At 41.4% G+C, this 16,863-nt stretch overlaps 1 protein-coding gene across 1 annotated transcript; it reads right to left on the bottom strand.

The window, feature by feature from the left end:
- Window positions 1–6,053: 6,053 nt before the first annotated feature.
- On the bottom strand, window positions 6,054–13,827 carry LOC311007945 (ras-related protein Rab-32-like; the record flags this gene model as incomplete). The annotated part of the gene is made up of 4 exons (XM_084001368.1): window positions 6,054–6,215; window positions 8,793–8,930; window positions 12,563–12,693; window positions 13,635–13,827. The coding sequence occupies 4 exons, from the start codon at window positions 13,825–13,827 to the stop codon at window positions 6,054–6,056; spliced, it is 624 nt and encodes a 207-aa protein (XP_083857494.1).
- Window positions 13,828–16,863: the final 3,036 nt, after the last annotated feature.

The following is a 16,863-nucleotide window of genomic DNA, read 5'->3' as shown; positions in this document are numbered from 1 at the left end:
GGTGAGGAGGAGGAGAGGAGGAGGAGGAGGAGGAGGAGGAGGAAGATGAGCAGGAGGCCGGCGGAGCGATGGGGGAAACGCGGAGGATCAAAATGTCTCTATCGGCGGAGAGGAGGGGAGCGCCCTCTGCGAGGATCCGTCTGAGCGGGGGGAGGAGGAGGAGGAGGAGGAGGAGGAGAGGAAGAGGAGGAGAGGAGGAGAAGAGGAAGAGGAGAAGAGGAGGAAGAGGACAGCAGCGTTCACAGACCAGGATCCGGTGGGAGAATTCATGCATCAGACGGTCACATCAGCATCAGACGGTCACATCCGTCCTTCCCCTCGACCTGCTGCTTTATCACCGACCGCTCCGCTCCGACGCATCAACCCGTTAATACATCAATAAATTAATAAATAAATAAATCCCTCAGTGCAGGAGGAGCGGCCTGCAGCAGAACCAGAACCAGAACAGAAGCAGCTCCGTGTCATCAGACCGGGATGGAGACGGTAGAAAACAGCATCGTCCTTTCTCCTTCTTCTCCTCCTTCTTCTTCCTCAGCCTCTCTCTCTCTCTCTCTCTCTCTCTCTCTCTCTCTCTCTCTCTCCTCTGGGTCTGAGCTCCGACACCCGGATGCTGCTCTCCCCCCCCGCGCTGCTGCTGCTGCTCCACAGCCTGGCTTCAGCTGCCTTCAGCGATCCGCTCACAGAGGCTGATTCTGTTTCTGTGTTTCAGTATTAATGTGTTTCTGTGTTTCTGAGCTCAGTCTCCTCTTCTTCCTCCCGTCAGTCAAAGTTGTAGTAAAATGTAAAATGGCAGCACGAGGATCAGGTGACTGCTCAGTCCGGGGAGGGCGTCTTAAAGCAGAAGGCATCAGCTGGTTCACCACCTCGGTGTGTGTGTGTGTGTGTGTGTGTGTGTGTGTGTGTGTGTGTGTGTGTGTGTGTGTGTGTGTGTGTGTGTGTGTGTGTGTAGAGCTGTGAACACCTGCTGTCCAATGAGATGGAGACACATAGAGAGGAAAACCCTGAGATGACACAACACAACATGTTGGTCTTGTGCTGCCTTCACTGTCACCTCTGTTTTACAGGAGGAACGTTGTGTTATTAGGGCCACGGGCCGTCGCACCCAGGCACTGGCCCCCACAGCTATGAAATAGCATTGAAGTCAATGGGACGGGCGGAAAAAAAGAGAGAAAAAGACCAATCATTGGAGTTTAACAAACGTCTACTGCTCAGGCATACTTTCACCTAGAGACTCCATTTAAACTTTAAACAGTAGACACAAGTCTTGTGTATTGTCGTATTACTCCACGTTTTGATAGGTCATATAGTTTTTGATCAATCCCTGATCAATGACCATGATCATTTTTGGAGAAATTATGAGATTATAATGGGTGTGTATTGCACGGAATGTTCGTGTCAGAGTGCGTGACATCATCGGTTAGAGTGGGAGAGAGGCCAGAAAAACTCCAGATTTTTTCTCTTTCCACACTCGGCCCGGCCACAATTTACACTCTACACACATGATTTTTTCAGAAAATTGTAGACAAACTTGTTCTGTCTCTCATCATCTGCTCAAAATATCAGAGAGACTTACAGAATTTACAGAATCAGCCTCTGAGTGCGGCCACGTCTGTCTCTGCTCCTCATTGACTCCAATACAAAGATTTTCTGAGAGAAGCAGAACGGACTGATGTTTGAAAACTGCCAGCGTCTCCAAAATATTTACTGTAGAAACACCAAATCATACCAAATTTTTCAGGAAGTCCTTAGAGCAACGTTGATCTGTGTTTTGTTCTGATAGGAGTTACCGTTTTGTCACCGTAAGCCTTTTGCCAGACCAGTGCAGAGGCAGAAAATCACTCTTTTTCTCAACGTTCCTGTCTGTCTCAGCCTGGGGGGGCCCCTATCGCCGTGGTAACCTCTGTGATTCTCAGGCCAGAGCTTGTAAACTTCATAATCATTCTTCATAATTCATCAAAACACACAGTTAACCTAATGTGATTACAGCTCCTCCATGTCAGTGCTTATAGAAAGATGATCATGTGTCTGATCAGCTCTGTCTTGACCTTAAGATCGTGGGTTTGATTCCCATGTTGACAGAGATGGCAAAACCGGCCGTAGCTCCCGTGGCCCTCTCAAAATTTCCCAGAGGAAATTTTCTAGTTTATTATTATATTACAACATTCCTACTTCACGGTGACTGTAACACCCAATAAGCCTTTATCACTGTTGTAATGTGTCTACATGACAGGACACGGTTAATTGATGGTTCCTGCTTCTAAGCATCTAAAGGTGAACCTGAAACTTCACAGTGTTATACTGTTAAAGGGATGTTCAATAATCTGATCTGGTGCTGTTGGATTCATTACATTTACATTAAAAGGGACATTTCCTACTTGAAAATATTCTCCTAAACTGGAACGATAACTCTAACGGCTAAAAGTCTCCACAGGGACTGATGGTCGAGCTGCTGGTTGTTTACTGTATCAAGGTTAGAGTCACTGCCAGTCAACGTTCCTCACAGCACCAAGTCTTGTTTAGTCTGACCAAGAGTCCAGAACTATAGGATTTTCAGTCTAAAGTGATATAAAACAGAGAAAAGAGGCAGCGTGGTCCAATAGAATCCCCATTTGAAAACATGAAATATCAAACTAGAAAGAGCATTTCCTAACGGAAAATGCGTGTGAATGCTGAAAGCCATTGCTGAAGCAACACTAAATTAGCAGTAGAAATGACAGGAATGGCATGATGGAATGATCAGCAACCTAACTAACCTCTCAACCACAGAGTAGATTAAACAAACCAAGGAAGTAGAGGACTTTCTTGTGACATGTGACTATTTTTTGGCGAATACAAACAAAGTAGGCTATAATGCCCTTTCCAGCGAATTACAAAGTTGAACTCCTTCTGCTCTGCTGTTAAAAAATTGTACTGGGGTGAATGGCAGAGACCCAGACTGCATTTAAAAAACTATTAAAAAATATTCTCTAAGTCTCTTTGCGTTTTTGACCAGATTGTTAGCCAGAAGACAAGTGTGGCTACAAACTGTGGCCAATTCTTGTGTGTAGAGTGTCATTTGTAGCTTTGGTGGCAGTTTCAGAAGAAAAGTTCCAGTCACTTTTTTGGCTCTCCTGCACTCTGATGATGATGTCACCACTCTGACCAAACACCATACACACTCATTGAAAAGTGTGAAATTTGTCAGAAATCGAATCGAACCCATGAGCTCATGATCAGTAAGCCTTTACTCTGAGAGAATAGAATCACATGAGTTCTATACTGCCATAAATCAAAGCTGTTTGCATACTAGCTGAAAGTCTTGTGAACATTTTACAAGTTGAATGGAGTGTTTAGCTTAAAATAAGTTAAAGTAGTAATAGTATGCTTTCAGCATTCACACTTTTGATTTTAGGGTTTTTAAAGAACATATTGTACCAACAACATGGAGCCAGCAGTTTGACAGTAAATCAAGTTATTCACATCTGCACTGAAATATTCACCTTTTGAGGAGCTGGAGTCAACCAGATAGACAGATGATGCTACATGATGCTATGTGGTGCTACATGATGCTACATGGTGCTACATGAGCTGAATGGAAGAAGCTCAGGCTTCATAAAGCAGTTTACACTTCACCACTGAAGGAAATTCTACATTCACTAATAACCTTTAGGATGTATCAACCAACTCAGTCCATTTAATGGACATATCTGCTAAATTACTCTCCTCCGTTATCTCTGCAACATTTGTGTTTATTTAATAAAAATGTGTCTGACTTGAATTTGAACCCCTGGTTCTTGTGTCTTTGTGAATCTGTTGTTATTCTTTGGAGACACTCCGTCTCTTTGCAGTCAAACTGAGTTGTTTATGTCTCTTGTTGGCAGCATTCCTTGTTAGAAAGTCAGTCACTTCACAGCCATAAAAATGTTATGTTATCAGTTTAAAATGAAATCTGCTCCAAGGGAACAGGTTGGAATAAAGTGGCACCCTCCGGTTTAAAACCTGTGTTAATGTGTTAAACAGTTAATCCAGTGGAAGATGAAATGATCTCCAAAAGACATAAAGTTAAACATGAAACACTCTTTTTCAATATTTTAATTAATATCAGTGTATTATTGTAGTTTTCTACAGTTTCAGAGTGAAAAGGGGAAACAAAGCAGCAGAAGCAACAGAATGGGAAACCCAGGAGACTTGAGCTCTCAGAGAACTTTGACCAAGGAATCAGACAAGATATTTACTATTTACACACTGGGATAGTTTACAAAGGGGGAGGGGGATACTAGCTACTAACTATGCAGGGGGGGCAGACCTTTGCTGAGGGACCTTTTCCTTTTCTGTCAGTTTGAACATGGAAAAGATGGAAATAAAAATATATTTATATAGTTTAAAATGTAAAGTGAATGGGGGGGACAGGACACTGTGTGTTCTGTATGTCAGCATCTGTTTGCTTTCTAGCCTGTTTTCCTGAGATCTCAATTGCATCTCATAGTTTCCACCCTGTAGAGTTTGCTCAGTTGTTCTGCTACACTTCAGGTTAGCGTTAGAGTTATCGATACTTCATATCTCATTGGTGCATTAAAAAGAAAAAGTCAAAGTGTTTCAAATGTCAAGAATGAGCAGATAAATGTGGACTAATCACAGTGAAATCCTGCACATTGAGCCAGTGAACTGATTCTGTCGAGGTAATTTGTGAAATCTGTGACGGTCACGTTCAAAACGTGGGAATCTGTGTGGACACGGACTCGTCTTATATGAAATGACATGGTTCAGCTTCTCACGGCTCCAGCATGAACATATGAACCGTGAAGCTTCTCTGTGAACTCTCCACAAGCAGGTGACTGTTGCTCTGTCTGATAGTTGTCCCTAAGATGCAAAGATTCAGTTTGGATTAAAATAATAAGAAACACTCCGGAGCTACGGTCAAAGTCAAGAGACATTTTCCAAACTGCTGTTTCATCTGTGTTCATTGTCTGTACAGATTTCTCTAAGGCCTTAGTGGTGACGTGGAGGTGGCTGAGGAGAGACGCCTTTCACGTCTGTGTCCACACTGCAGATAAATCTGGACTTTTACCACAAGTTGGAAAAACCCATGTGACCAGTGAGAGCTGCCAGTTAAAATGTCAAGGTCTTGATGTTGGACACGTTCAGAGCAAACAAGAGACTGGTGCAGAGACGCTACACATTAAGTCCTGGGAGTGTGAGCTGTTTAATACCTTTAAAAGAAAATGTAAGTCTGTACAAATTCAATGGATCAAACAAACAAACCTTTGTTTTTCCATAGCTGTGAAATATTAATTGTAATGTGGAGGTAAAAGAGAACTAAGAAGTTGACACATGTTTCAGACTTAAAGCAACGACAGAGAACTTTAATTCTGTGGTGTTGGTGTTGGCGCCCCCCCGTGGACAGAAGCAGGAGTTTCTCTCTGCTGATCCTGTCTCAGTATCGGCCACGACGACAGAGATAAAACCATAAAACTGAGCCTGTTGTTCCTGAAGGAGGCTCAGTGCTGGTTTACAGCCCGGTCCGGTCCGGTCCGGTCCGGTGGAGCCGTCTCCTCTGGGCTGAGTGACGTAACGTACAAACTTAAAGACTTAGACTATTTAGAAACAGCTTGTCTTGGGGTCATTCCTATGTTCTCACATTTCTAACTTTTGTTGTCACTGAAAATTAGGCCCTATGTTCCCACAGCCCTTTGGTCCCACCATTGGTTGGGTTTAGGCAATGAAGAAAGGTAAAAAGACCAGGTAGAGGCTAGACAGGCCAGATAGATTAGAGTCCACATAGGTAGAGAGAGTCCAGTGGGAACATAGGCACGCTCCCCTTGTCTTCCACCGATGGCCTCATTTGCTGTTGTAGGTCAAACAGAGACATCAGCAGAAACCAGTTACATCCAGCACATCCAGTTCAAAGTTCTTTGTTGTCGCTTTAATTTAAATTAAAAAAACAAAATATAAGGCTTTTTGAAGCATCATGTGAAGCCCGGTGTCCTGTTGCGCTGCAGTGCTGTTGTTGTAACAAACTGTCCCTGAGCCGAACGCATCTCTGCAGCGGTGAACTCCGGGTCGACCGTCGACTGTCACCACTTGGCGCATGAGGAGCAGTGGAGCTGATCCTTGGCGGACTGAGTGAATCCGGACAGGACCAGCGATCCGGGCTCTCGCTCCAGAACCGGACTCTCCTCGTTGTTGAGGATGTGTTCCACCAGGCAGCGAGCCGCCTCCTCGATGTTCCGGTTCTCCTGTCAGGAAGACAAACCAAAATTTCAACATTTCTTTACCTTCACTTATAATGTACATTGTCACCGCACTAGACACAGTAATAATCTTACTCTATATTTACCCTTCACCCGCAAATCACACCATCAGTTTAATATGACTTACAGAGGTCCTATGTTTTGGAATGGACTACCTCCTTCATTAAGATCCATTTCTTCTTATTCACTTTTTAAAAAGCAGTTAAAAATTCATCTCAACTTCTCTTGAATTTCCCGCTCTTTCCTCTCTCACTTTCGCTCTCTCCATATCCCACATCCTTACTTTGTCTCTTTATGAGTTTAATTAATGAATTTTTTGTACCTTATCTCTATTGTCTTTATTTGTTACTGAATCACTTTGCACTTTATCTCTTTATCTTTTTCTCATTTCTGTTCATTTTGCTCATATAACATTGATTATGTATGCACTTTATCTCTTTTTTTTCTATGTTTATTTGTTAGCCATAGAAATTTGTCTGTCTCTGTGTCTCAGTGTCTCTGTCTCTCAGTCTCTGTGTGAGTCTCTGTCTTCACTTCCTGCTCTGACTGACACTCTGGTGTGTAACTCACTAGACAAACAGTAACTTCACAGCAAACTGCAGACATTCCCCCGTTTGTCTCGTCAAAGAATAAAGTCTAACTGGTATCGGCTCTGCACAGTCGACCTGTGATGTGATGAGTGTAGTAATGACTATTGTCTTAGTGTGGCAGATGTGTCTTCAAGCTGAATGTGCAAATTGTGTGTAGATCAAGATTTTGATCATTTGATTTGAACCCAAACTCAGTGTTTTAGTCTGAACACGGGTCAGCCACGCTGCCATCCCAACAGTTAGTGTGAATCAACCTCTGTCAGCTGTATATCGGTTCATCTGTGGAAGATTTACACATTCTAATGTATCAACTCTGAGTTCCTCCACAGCCGTGTCCACAGTGCTGCAGTTATTTCCTGTCTTACGGTCGTACCTTTGTGGAGGTCTATTACCTTTGTGGAGGTCTAGTACCTTTGTGGAGGTGTCGTACCTTTGTGGAGGTGTCGTACCTTTGTGGAGGTCTATTACCTTTGTGGAGGTCTATTACCTTTGTGGAGGTCTATTAGTACCTTTGTGGAGGTCTATTACCTTTGTGGAGGTCTAGTACCTTTGTGGAGGTCTAGTACCTTTGTGGAGGTCTATTAGTACCTTTGCGGAGGTGTAGTACCTTTGTGGAGGTCTAGTACCTTTGTGGAGGTGTCGTACCTTTGTGGAGGTGTCGTACCTTTGCGGAGGTGTCGTACCTTTGTGGAGGTCTAGTACCTTTGTGGAGGTCTATTCGTACCTTTGTGGAGGTCTAGTACCTTTGTGGAGGTCTTTGCGGAGGTCTTTGCGGAGGTGTCGTACCTTTGCGGAGGTCTGGTACCTTTGTGGAGGTCTAGTACCTTTGCGGAGGTCTTTGTGGAGGTCTAGTACCTCTGTGGAGGTGGCGTACCTTTGCGGAGGTCTTTGCGGAGGTGTCGTACCTTTGCGGAGGTCTTTGTGGAGGTCTAGTACCTTTGTGGAGGTCTTTGTGGAGGTCTTTGCGGAGGTGTCGTACCTTTGCGGAGGTGTCGTACCTCTGCGGAGGTCTTTGTGGAGGTCTAGTACCTTTGTGGAGGTTTAGTACCTTTGTGGAGGTCTTTGCGGAGGTCTTTGCGGAGGTGTCGTACCTTTGCGGAGGTGTCGTACCTCTGCGGAGGTCTTTGTGGAGGTCTAGTACCTTTGTGGTGGTCTATTACCTTTGCGGAGGTCTATTACCTTTGCGGAGGTCTATTAGTACCTTTGTGGAGGTCTAGTACCTTTGTGGAGGTCTAGTACCTTTGTGGAGGTCTAGTACCTTTGCGGAGGTGGCGTACCTTTGCGGAGGTCTATTACCTTTGCGGAGGTCTATTAGTACCTTTGTGGAGGTCTATTACCTTTGTGGAGGTCTATTACCTTTGCGGAGGTCTATTAGTACCTTTGTGGAGGTCTATTAGTACCTTTGTGGAGGTCTAGTACCTTTGTGGAGGTCTATTACCTTTGTGGAGGTCTATTAGTACCTTTGTGGAGGTCTATTAGTACCTTTGCGGAGGTGTAGTACCTTTGTGGAGGTCTATTACCTTTGTGGAGGTCTAGTACCTTTGTGGAGGTCTAGTACCTTTGCGGAGGTGGCGTACCTTTGTGGAGGTCTATTACCTTTGCGGAGGTCTATTAGTACCTTTGTGGAGGTCTATTACCTTTGTGGAGGTCTATTACCTTTGCGGAGGTCTATTAGTACCTTTGTGGAGGTCTATTAGTACCTTTGTGGAGGTCTAGTACCTTTGTGGAGGTCTATTACCTTTGTGGAGGTCTATTAGTACCTTTGTGGAGGTCTATTAGTACCTTTGCGGAGGTGTAGTACCTTTGTGGAGGTCTATTACCTTTGTGGAGGTCTAGTACCTTTGTGGAGGTCTATTACCTTTGCGGAGGTGGCGTACCTTTGTGGAGGTCTAGTACCTTTGCGGAGGTGGCGTACCTTTGCGGAGGTGTCGTACCTTTGCGGAGGTCTAGTACCTTTGTGGAGGTGGCATACCTTTGCGGAGGTCTCGAACCAGCCAGCGAAGCCGTTGTCCCTGCAGAACGAGTCCAGTTTGGGCTGCTGCGAGCCCAGCTGGTCCGACTTGTTGGCCAAGAGCACAGCTGGAACCGGCCTCCCGTGGTTCAGAGTCACCTGAGGAGAGGAGATTACACACTCTGACATCACACAATTTACACTATGAGATTACACACTCTGACATCATAGACTTACACTATGAGACTACACACTCTGACATCATAGACTTACACTATGAGACTACACACTCTGACATCACACAATTTACACTATGAGATTACACACTCTGACATCACACAATTTACACTATGAGATTACACACTCTGACATCACACAATTTACACTATGAGACTACACACTCTGACATCTTAGACTTACACTATGAGACTACACACTCTGACACCATAGACTTACACTATGAGACTACACACTCTGACATCATAGACTTACACTATGAGACTACACACTCTGACACCATAGAACCTACACTATGGGAACACTATGGGAATGGCTAGTGGCTACGTCATCACGTTCTAAAACATCACTTCCGTGTCCAATCGCAGGATATTCAGTATAGAAACAACAGGCAGAGCCGGGTTAAAAACACCGCGGGAGCTTTCATTTATGAATAAATAAACATATATATTCATGTACTATATGAATTTAATGCACAATATAGCATTAATATATATATTTATTTTTTTTACTGTAAAAAAGAGAGAGAGAGAAGATGAACGTAACGTGGGACGAAAGTAACAAAGCGATTTTCTCCGAGCACATAGCCTACAAGTCTGATGTCTAACTTTGTCAGCATGTACATCATGTATAACAGAAAAAAAGAAGAGGTTACATCTGACTTAACCGAGTTACATTCAAGAACCAGCTGTTTTCAATGACTGAAAGTGAATTCACTCGGTGATTTACTTCGATGGATCAGCTGTGTTTACCGTTTCAGGTGTCATAGATGGTTAGACAGGTAAATTAATTAGTCCTCTACACATCCTAAAGTTTGACTTGTCAGAGTTTTTCAGTAGCGAAGCAGCTCAGGTTTAAGTGTCGGGAGTCACTGTGGGGACGAAGGAAACATCTGTAAAGTTAACCTCGTCCCTCTCTTTTATACAGTCTATGGTCCCTCTGCACATTAATGAGCCTGTCTGAGCCTGTCTGTCACCGTGCCGTACCGCGGTCACCGTGATGTGTGTGTTAACGTTACAGGATTAATTAAAACACACAACGTAAACAATGCGACCGTATAGTAAATACTACCGGAGGAGGAGGCCAGTGAACCAGTGGATCGTGGTGGTCCAGTCACAGAGGTAAACGTTAGTTAGCTAGTAGCTAAGCGCTAAACGTATAACGTCTCTATGTAACTTATAAATGGGTGTGTGTGTGTGTGTGTGTGTGTGTGTGTGTGTGTCTTTTGGGGGGGGGGCAATGAAGAACATGCATTGCTGTATACGTTAGCAGCAGGGGTTGGACACGGAAGTGATTCTAGACGTCACACTAGCCATTCCCATGAGATTACACACTCTGATGTCATATAACTTACACTATGAGACTATGAGGACACTATGAGACTACACACTCTGCCATCATATAATTTACACTATGAGACTATGAGGACACTATGAGACTATGAGGACACTATGAGACTACACACTCTGCCATCATATAATTTACACTATGAGACTATGAGGACACTATGAGACTACGAGGACACTATGAGACTATGAGGACACTATGAGACTATGAGGACACTATGAGACTACGAGGACACTATGAGACTATGAGGACACTATGAGACTATGAGGACACTATGAGACTATGAGGACACTATGAGACTATGAGGACACTATGAGACTACGAGGACACTATGAGACTATGAGGACACTATGAGACTACGAGGACACTATGAGACTATGAGGACACTATGAGACTACGAGGACACTATGAGACTATGAGGACACTATGAGACTATGAGGACACTATGACACTATGAGGACACTATGACACTATGAGGACACTATGAGACTATGAGGACACTATGAGACTATGAGGACACTATGACACTATGAGGACACTATGAGACTATGAGAACACTATGAGACTATGAGGACACTATGAGACACCCCCTTTCTGATTCATCTGACATGAAGGTGTCAGAAATGGTCTGTTCAGACAGCGTTGTGAAAACAGCTCCATGGCGACCGTTAGATCTTCAGTAGGTTGGAGGCAGCAGCACCACAGCTGCTCATTTAGTTATATATAGTTATATTATAGTTATATATAGTTATATATAGTTATATATAGTTATATTATAGTTATATATAGTTATATATAGTTATATATAGTTATATTATAGTTATATATAGTTATATTATAGTTACATATAGTTATATTATAGTTACATATAGTTATATTATAGTTACATATAGTTATATTATAGTTATATATAGTTATATTATAGTTACATATAGTTATATTATAGTTATATATAGTTATATTATAGTTACATATAGTTATATTATAGTTATATATAGTTATATTATAGTTACATATAGTTATATTATAGTTATATATAGTTATATTATAGTTACATATAGTTATATTATAGTTATATATAGTTATATTATAGTTATATATAGTTATATTATAGTTACATATAGTTATATATAGTTATATTATAGTTACATATAGTTATATTAGTTACATATAGTTATATTAGTTACATATAGTTATATTATAGTTACATATAGTTATATTAGTTACATATAGTTATATTAGTTACATATAGTTATATTATAGTTACATATAGTTATATTAGTTACATATAGTTATATTATAGTTACATATAGTTATATTATAGTTATATATATTATAGTTATATATAGTTATATTATAGTTATAGCTCACTGTGAGAGCGCTGTCCAAATGTTTAGTGAGAAATATTAGTGGAGTCACAGTATGAAGGTTTCTGCTCTCAGTGAAACTTCCTATCACACTTCCTCTGATATTGGACTTTCTAACTGTGATTCCAATAAAACGAACAAGTATTAAGTATTGGAGAGATTATTATTCCTCTCTCTTTAGGCCTTTACACAAATTACACATGCAACATGTGACCAGAACAAGCAGCTGCCTCCACTAATGTAAAGAGCTTCATCTCATTGATCCTAAAGCCACATCAACATTTACATGTTTAAAGCTGTACAGAAAAGAAAATTGAATTTGAGCCCACTCTGGATCATAAAATTAATGTAATAACTCATCTATCAGACGTTGTAGGCCAAACTTTGTGCAAAATTATATTTTTGATTAAATCCGGGATGAAAGTGTGTATTTTTTTTCCCGCATTGGATAATGCAGGCGCACGGATTATACGTCAGCCTGCTCACGATTCATCAGCCACTGATATTGGATCTGTCATCCGTCATTCAAACGTCTGAGACACACACACACACACACACACACACACACACACACACACACACACACACACACACACACACACACACACGGAGCTCGGTCTCGCCCCAAGCTTTGAATATCCTGCCCGCTCGATAACGACCAATCAAATTTGTTTTCCTTACTCGGGTAAACTGGTGTTGCAGCTCGTGACAACTCGGCGCGACAAACAAGACAAATGGCCGTTTCTGTAGCTACACCTTTAAACAACTTGATTTAAATGTTTTGTTCATCGTGTTCAGGCGAGGCGAGACGATACAGCCAGGTGAGTGAACTGGTCTGACCTTAGAGTCCAGATCGTCCTTCCACTTGAGCACGGCATCGAACGTGGAGGCCCTCGTCACGTCGAACACCACCAGCGCCCCCACCGCCTCCCGGTAGTACACACGAGTCATGTTGCCATAGCGCTCCTGTCCTGGGATGAGACACACACACACACATGTCCATGTTGAAGACACTTTCACATGCAGATAATCCAATCAGTGTGTGTGTGTGTGTGTGTGTGTGTGTGTGTGTTTATTCTACAGTAGCTGCCGTCATGTGACTGATATTATGAGCATGGGATCACTGGAGTCACAGCCAGGCACAAGATCCACATTCCTCAAGCAGGCTTCAAATGACAACACAACACACACACTCACACACACACACACACACACACACACACACACACACACACACACACACACACACACACACACACACACACACACACACACACACACACACACACACACACACACACACACACACACACACTGGAAAAACCAAACTTTACATTTCAAAGTCCTAAAGTCAAAGAGTTTATATATTATATATAGTTTATAAATTTTATATTTCTAGTCGTCTGATAGAAGGCAAGACAAGGCAATTTTATTAGTATAGCCCGTTTTTACCACCAGTTTGTCTCAAAGGGCTTTACATCCCATCATAACAACATCCTCTACCCTTAGACCCTCACATCCACTGAGGAAAAACTCCATGGAAAACCCTTTTAACAGGGAAAACCAGGAGAAAGCTCAGGGTGAGCAACAGAGGAGGGATCCCTCACCCAGGACAGAGATGTTGTTACAGACAAGAAAACTGTTTATAGTTTATGACACAGAATGTGGAAAACATGGAAATGAAGGAGGAGAAAGAGACTGACTCTGTCTCTGTGCTGTGACACACACTTCACTGGAAAACCAAAGTTTACGTCAAAGTCCTAGAGTCAAAGAGTTTATATAGAGTTTATATATTTTCTAGTGGTCTGATAGAAGGAGACTGTCTCTGTCTCTGTGACGTCCAGATGAATAAAGACAGAGTTTATATATTTTATATATTTTATATTTCTAGTCGATGAATAAAGGGACAGACCTGCGATGTCCCACAGCTGCAGCCGGATCACCGTGTCGTGGTTCCACTGCAGCACCTTCAGGGCGAAGTCCACGCCGATGGTGGCTCGGTAGTGCTGCGAGAAGATCTGGTGCACGTAGCGCTTGATGATGGACGTCTTCCCCACGCCGAGGTCCCCGATGACCAGCACCTTGAACAGGAGCTCCTGCTGCATGGCTGCAGCTCTCAGACACACACACACAGACACACAACCCTCACACAACGACTCAGCTGCAGCTCTGAGACACACACACACAGACACACAACCCTCACACAACGACTCAGCTGCAGCTCTGAGACACACACACAGACACACAACCCTCACACAACTCCCCTCAGCAGAGAACTGGAAACTTTAAGGGAGGAGCAGACACCAGGTTCACTCAGACCAAACTGTGAACTGGCCGGACGGATGGTTGTCACGGTAACTGTGAACTAAACTGGACGGTCGTCACAGTGGAAAAGATCTTAGAAGCGAAACATCGTCTTTCATCCAAGAAAATAAAAATAAAAGTGAGGATCCAGAGTCAGTGATGAAGTCGAAGCTCCAAACGGGTGAGTGTGAAGCCGCTTCACAGCAGCTTATAACATGTGGTGCGTTCAGGGACTCCTCGTAAACAAGACGCTTCATATCAAGAGCACTGCAGGCTACTGTGTATAAAATACATTCAGCCCAGCTTTTACTAAGATAGGTAATCAAAGTTTTACTATTGAAGTCCTTGAAGGTTTTTTCAACCACGTTATTAAATTAAACTGGAATTAGATCATTCAGTCATTTAAAGGCTCCGAGAACTGATCATAACTCTAACAAACATGACCAGAGTGTAAAGCAACAACTATGTTTGTCAGATAAATGTTGTTAACCAAATGAATCAAGTAAAGGAAAAATATAACACAAAGCGACGGCTGCTTTATTACAGTTACTAAACTGATCAGTGCCACAACAGATTATTATCATATGATAGTGTGACAGACAGACAGGTACCTAGTGTCCTCTGTCCCTCAGTCTGGACAGACAGACAGGTACCTAGTGTCCTCTGTCCCTCAGTCTGGACAGACAGACAGGTACCTAGTGTCCTCTGTCCCCCAGTCTGGACAGACAGCTTCATGTGATTACAGTCACACACATTAACACATAAACATTCACATATACACATAAGAAACATACATTCACATATACCCATGAGAAACACATTAACATTCACATATACACATGAGAAACACACATTCACATATACACATGAGAAACACACATTCACATATACCCATGAGAAACACACATTCACATATACACATAAGAAACACACATTCACATATACACATAAGAAACACATTAACATTCACATATACACATGAGAAACACACATTCACATATACACATGAGAAACACATTAACATTCACATATACACGTGACAAACACATTCACATATACACGTGACAAACACATTCACATATACGCATAAGAAACACACATTCACATATACACATAAGAAACACACATTCACATATACACATAAGAAACATATATTCACATATACACATGAGAAACACACATTCACATATACACATAAGAAACACATTAACATTCACATATACACATGAGAAACACACATTCACATATACACATGAGAAACACATTAACATTCACATATACACGTGACAAACACATTCACATATACACATGAGAAACATACATTCACATATACACATGAGAAACACACATTCACATATACACGTGACAAACACATTCACATCTACACGTGAGAAACATACATTCACATCTACGCGTGAGAAACACACATTCACATATACACATGAGAAACATACATTCACATATACACATGAGAAACACACATTCACATCTACACGTGAGAAACATACATTCACATCTACACGTGAGAAACATACATTCACATCTACGCGTGAGAAACACACATTCACATCTACACGTGACAAACACATTCACATATACACATGAGAAACATACATTCACATCTACACGTGAGAAACATACATTCACATCTACACGTGAGAAACATACATTCACATATACACATGAGAAACATACATTCACATATACACATGAGAAACACACATTCACATATACACATGAGAAACACACATTCACATATACACATGAGAAACACATATTCACATATACTCATGAAAAACACATAAACATTCACATATACACATGAGAAACACATAAACATTCACAAAGGCCTATACACATGAGAGACACACATTCACATATACACATGAGAAACATACATTCACATATACACATGAGAAACATACATTCACATATACACATGAGAAACACACATTCACATATACACATGAGAATCACACATTCACATATACACACAACATACACATAAACATTCACATATAAACATGAGAAACATACATTCACATATACACATGAGAAACACACATTCACATATACACATGAGAAACACACATTCACATATACACATGAGAAACATAAACATTCACATATAAACATGAGAAACATACATTCACATATAAACATGAGAAACACATGAACATTCACATATACACATGAGAAACACACATTCACATATACACATGAGAAACACACATTCACATATACACATGAGAAACACATATTCACATATACTCATGAAAAACACATAAACATTCACATATAAACATGAGAAACATACATTCACATATAAACATGAGAAACACATGAACATTCACATATACACATGAGAAACACACATTCACATATACACATGAGAAACACACATTCACATATACACATGAGAAACACACATTCACATATACACATGAGAAACATACATTCACATATACACATGAGAAACACACATTCACATATACACATGAGAAACACACATTCACATATACACACAACATACACAAACATTCACATATAAACATGAGAAACATACATTCACATATACACATGAGAAACACACATTCACATATACACATGAGAAACACACATTCACATATACACACAACATACACATAAACATTCACATATAAACATGAGAAACATACATTCACATATAAACATGAGAAACACATGAACATTCACATATACACATGAGAAACACACATTCACATATACACATGAGAAACACACATTCACATATACACATGAGAAACACACATTCACATATACACATGAGAAACACATATTCACATATACTCATGAGA

This window comes from Trachurus trachurus (assembly GCF_905171665.1).
Source record: "Trachurus trachurus genome assembly, contig: scaffold_116_arrow_ctg1, whole genome shotgun sequence".
Lineage (NCBI taxonomy): Eukaryota > Metazoa > Chordata > Actinopteri > Carangiformes > Carangidae > Trachurus > Trachurus trachurus.
Note: the sequence above shows the minus strand (reverse complement) of the source record. Positions and strands in the feature narration are given on the sequence as shown.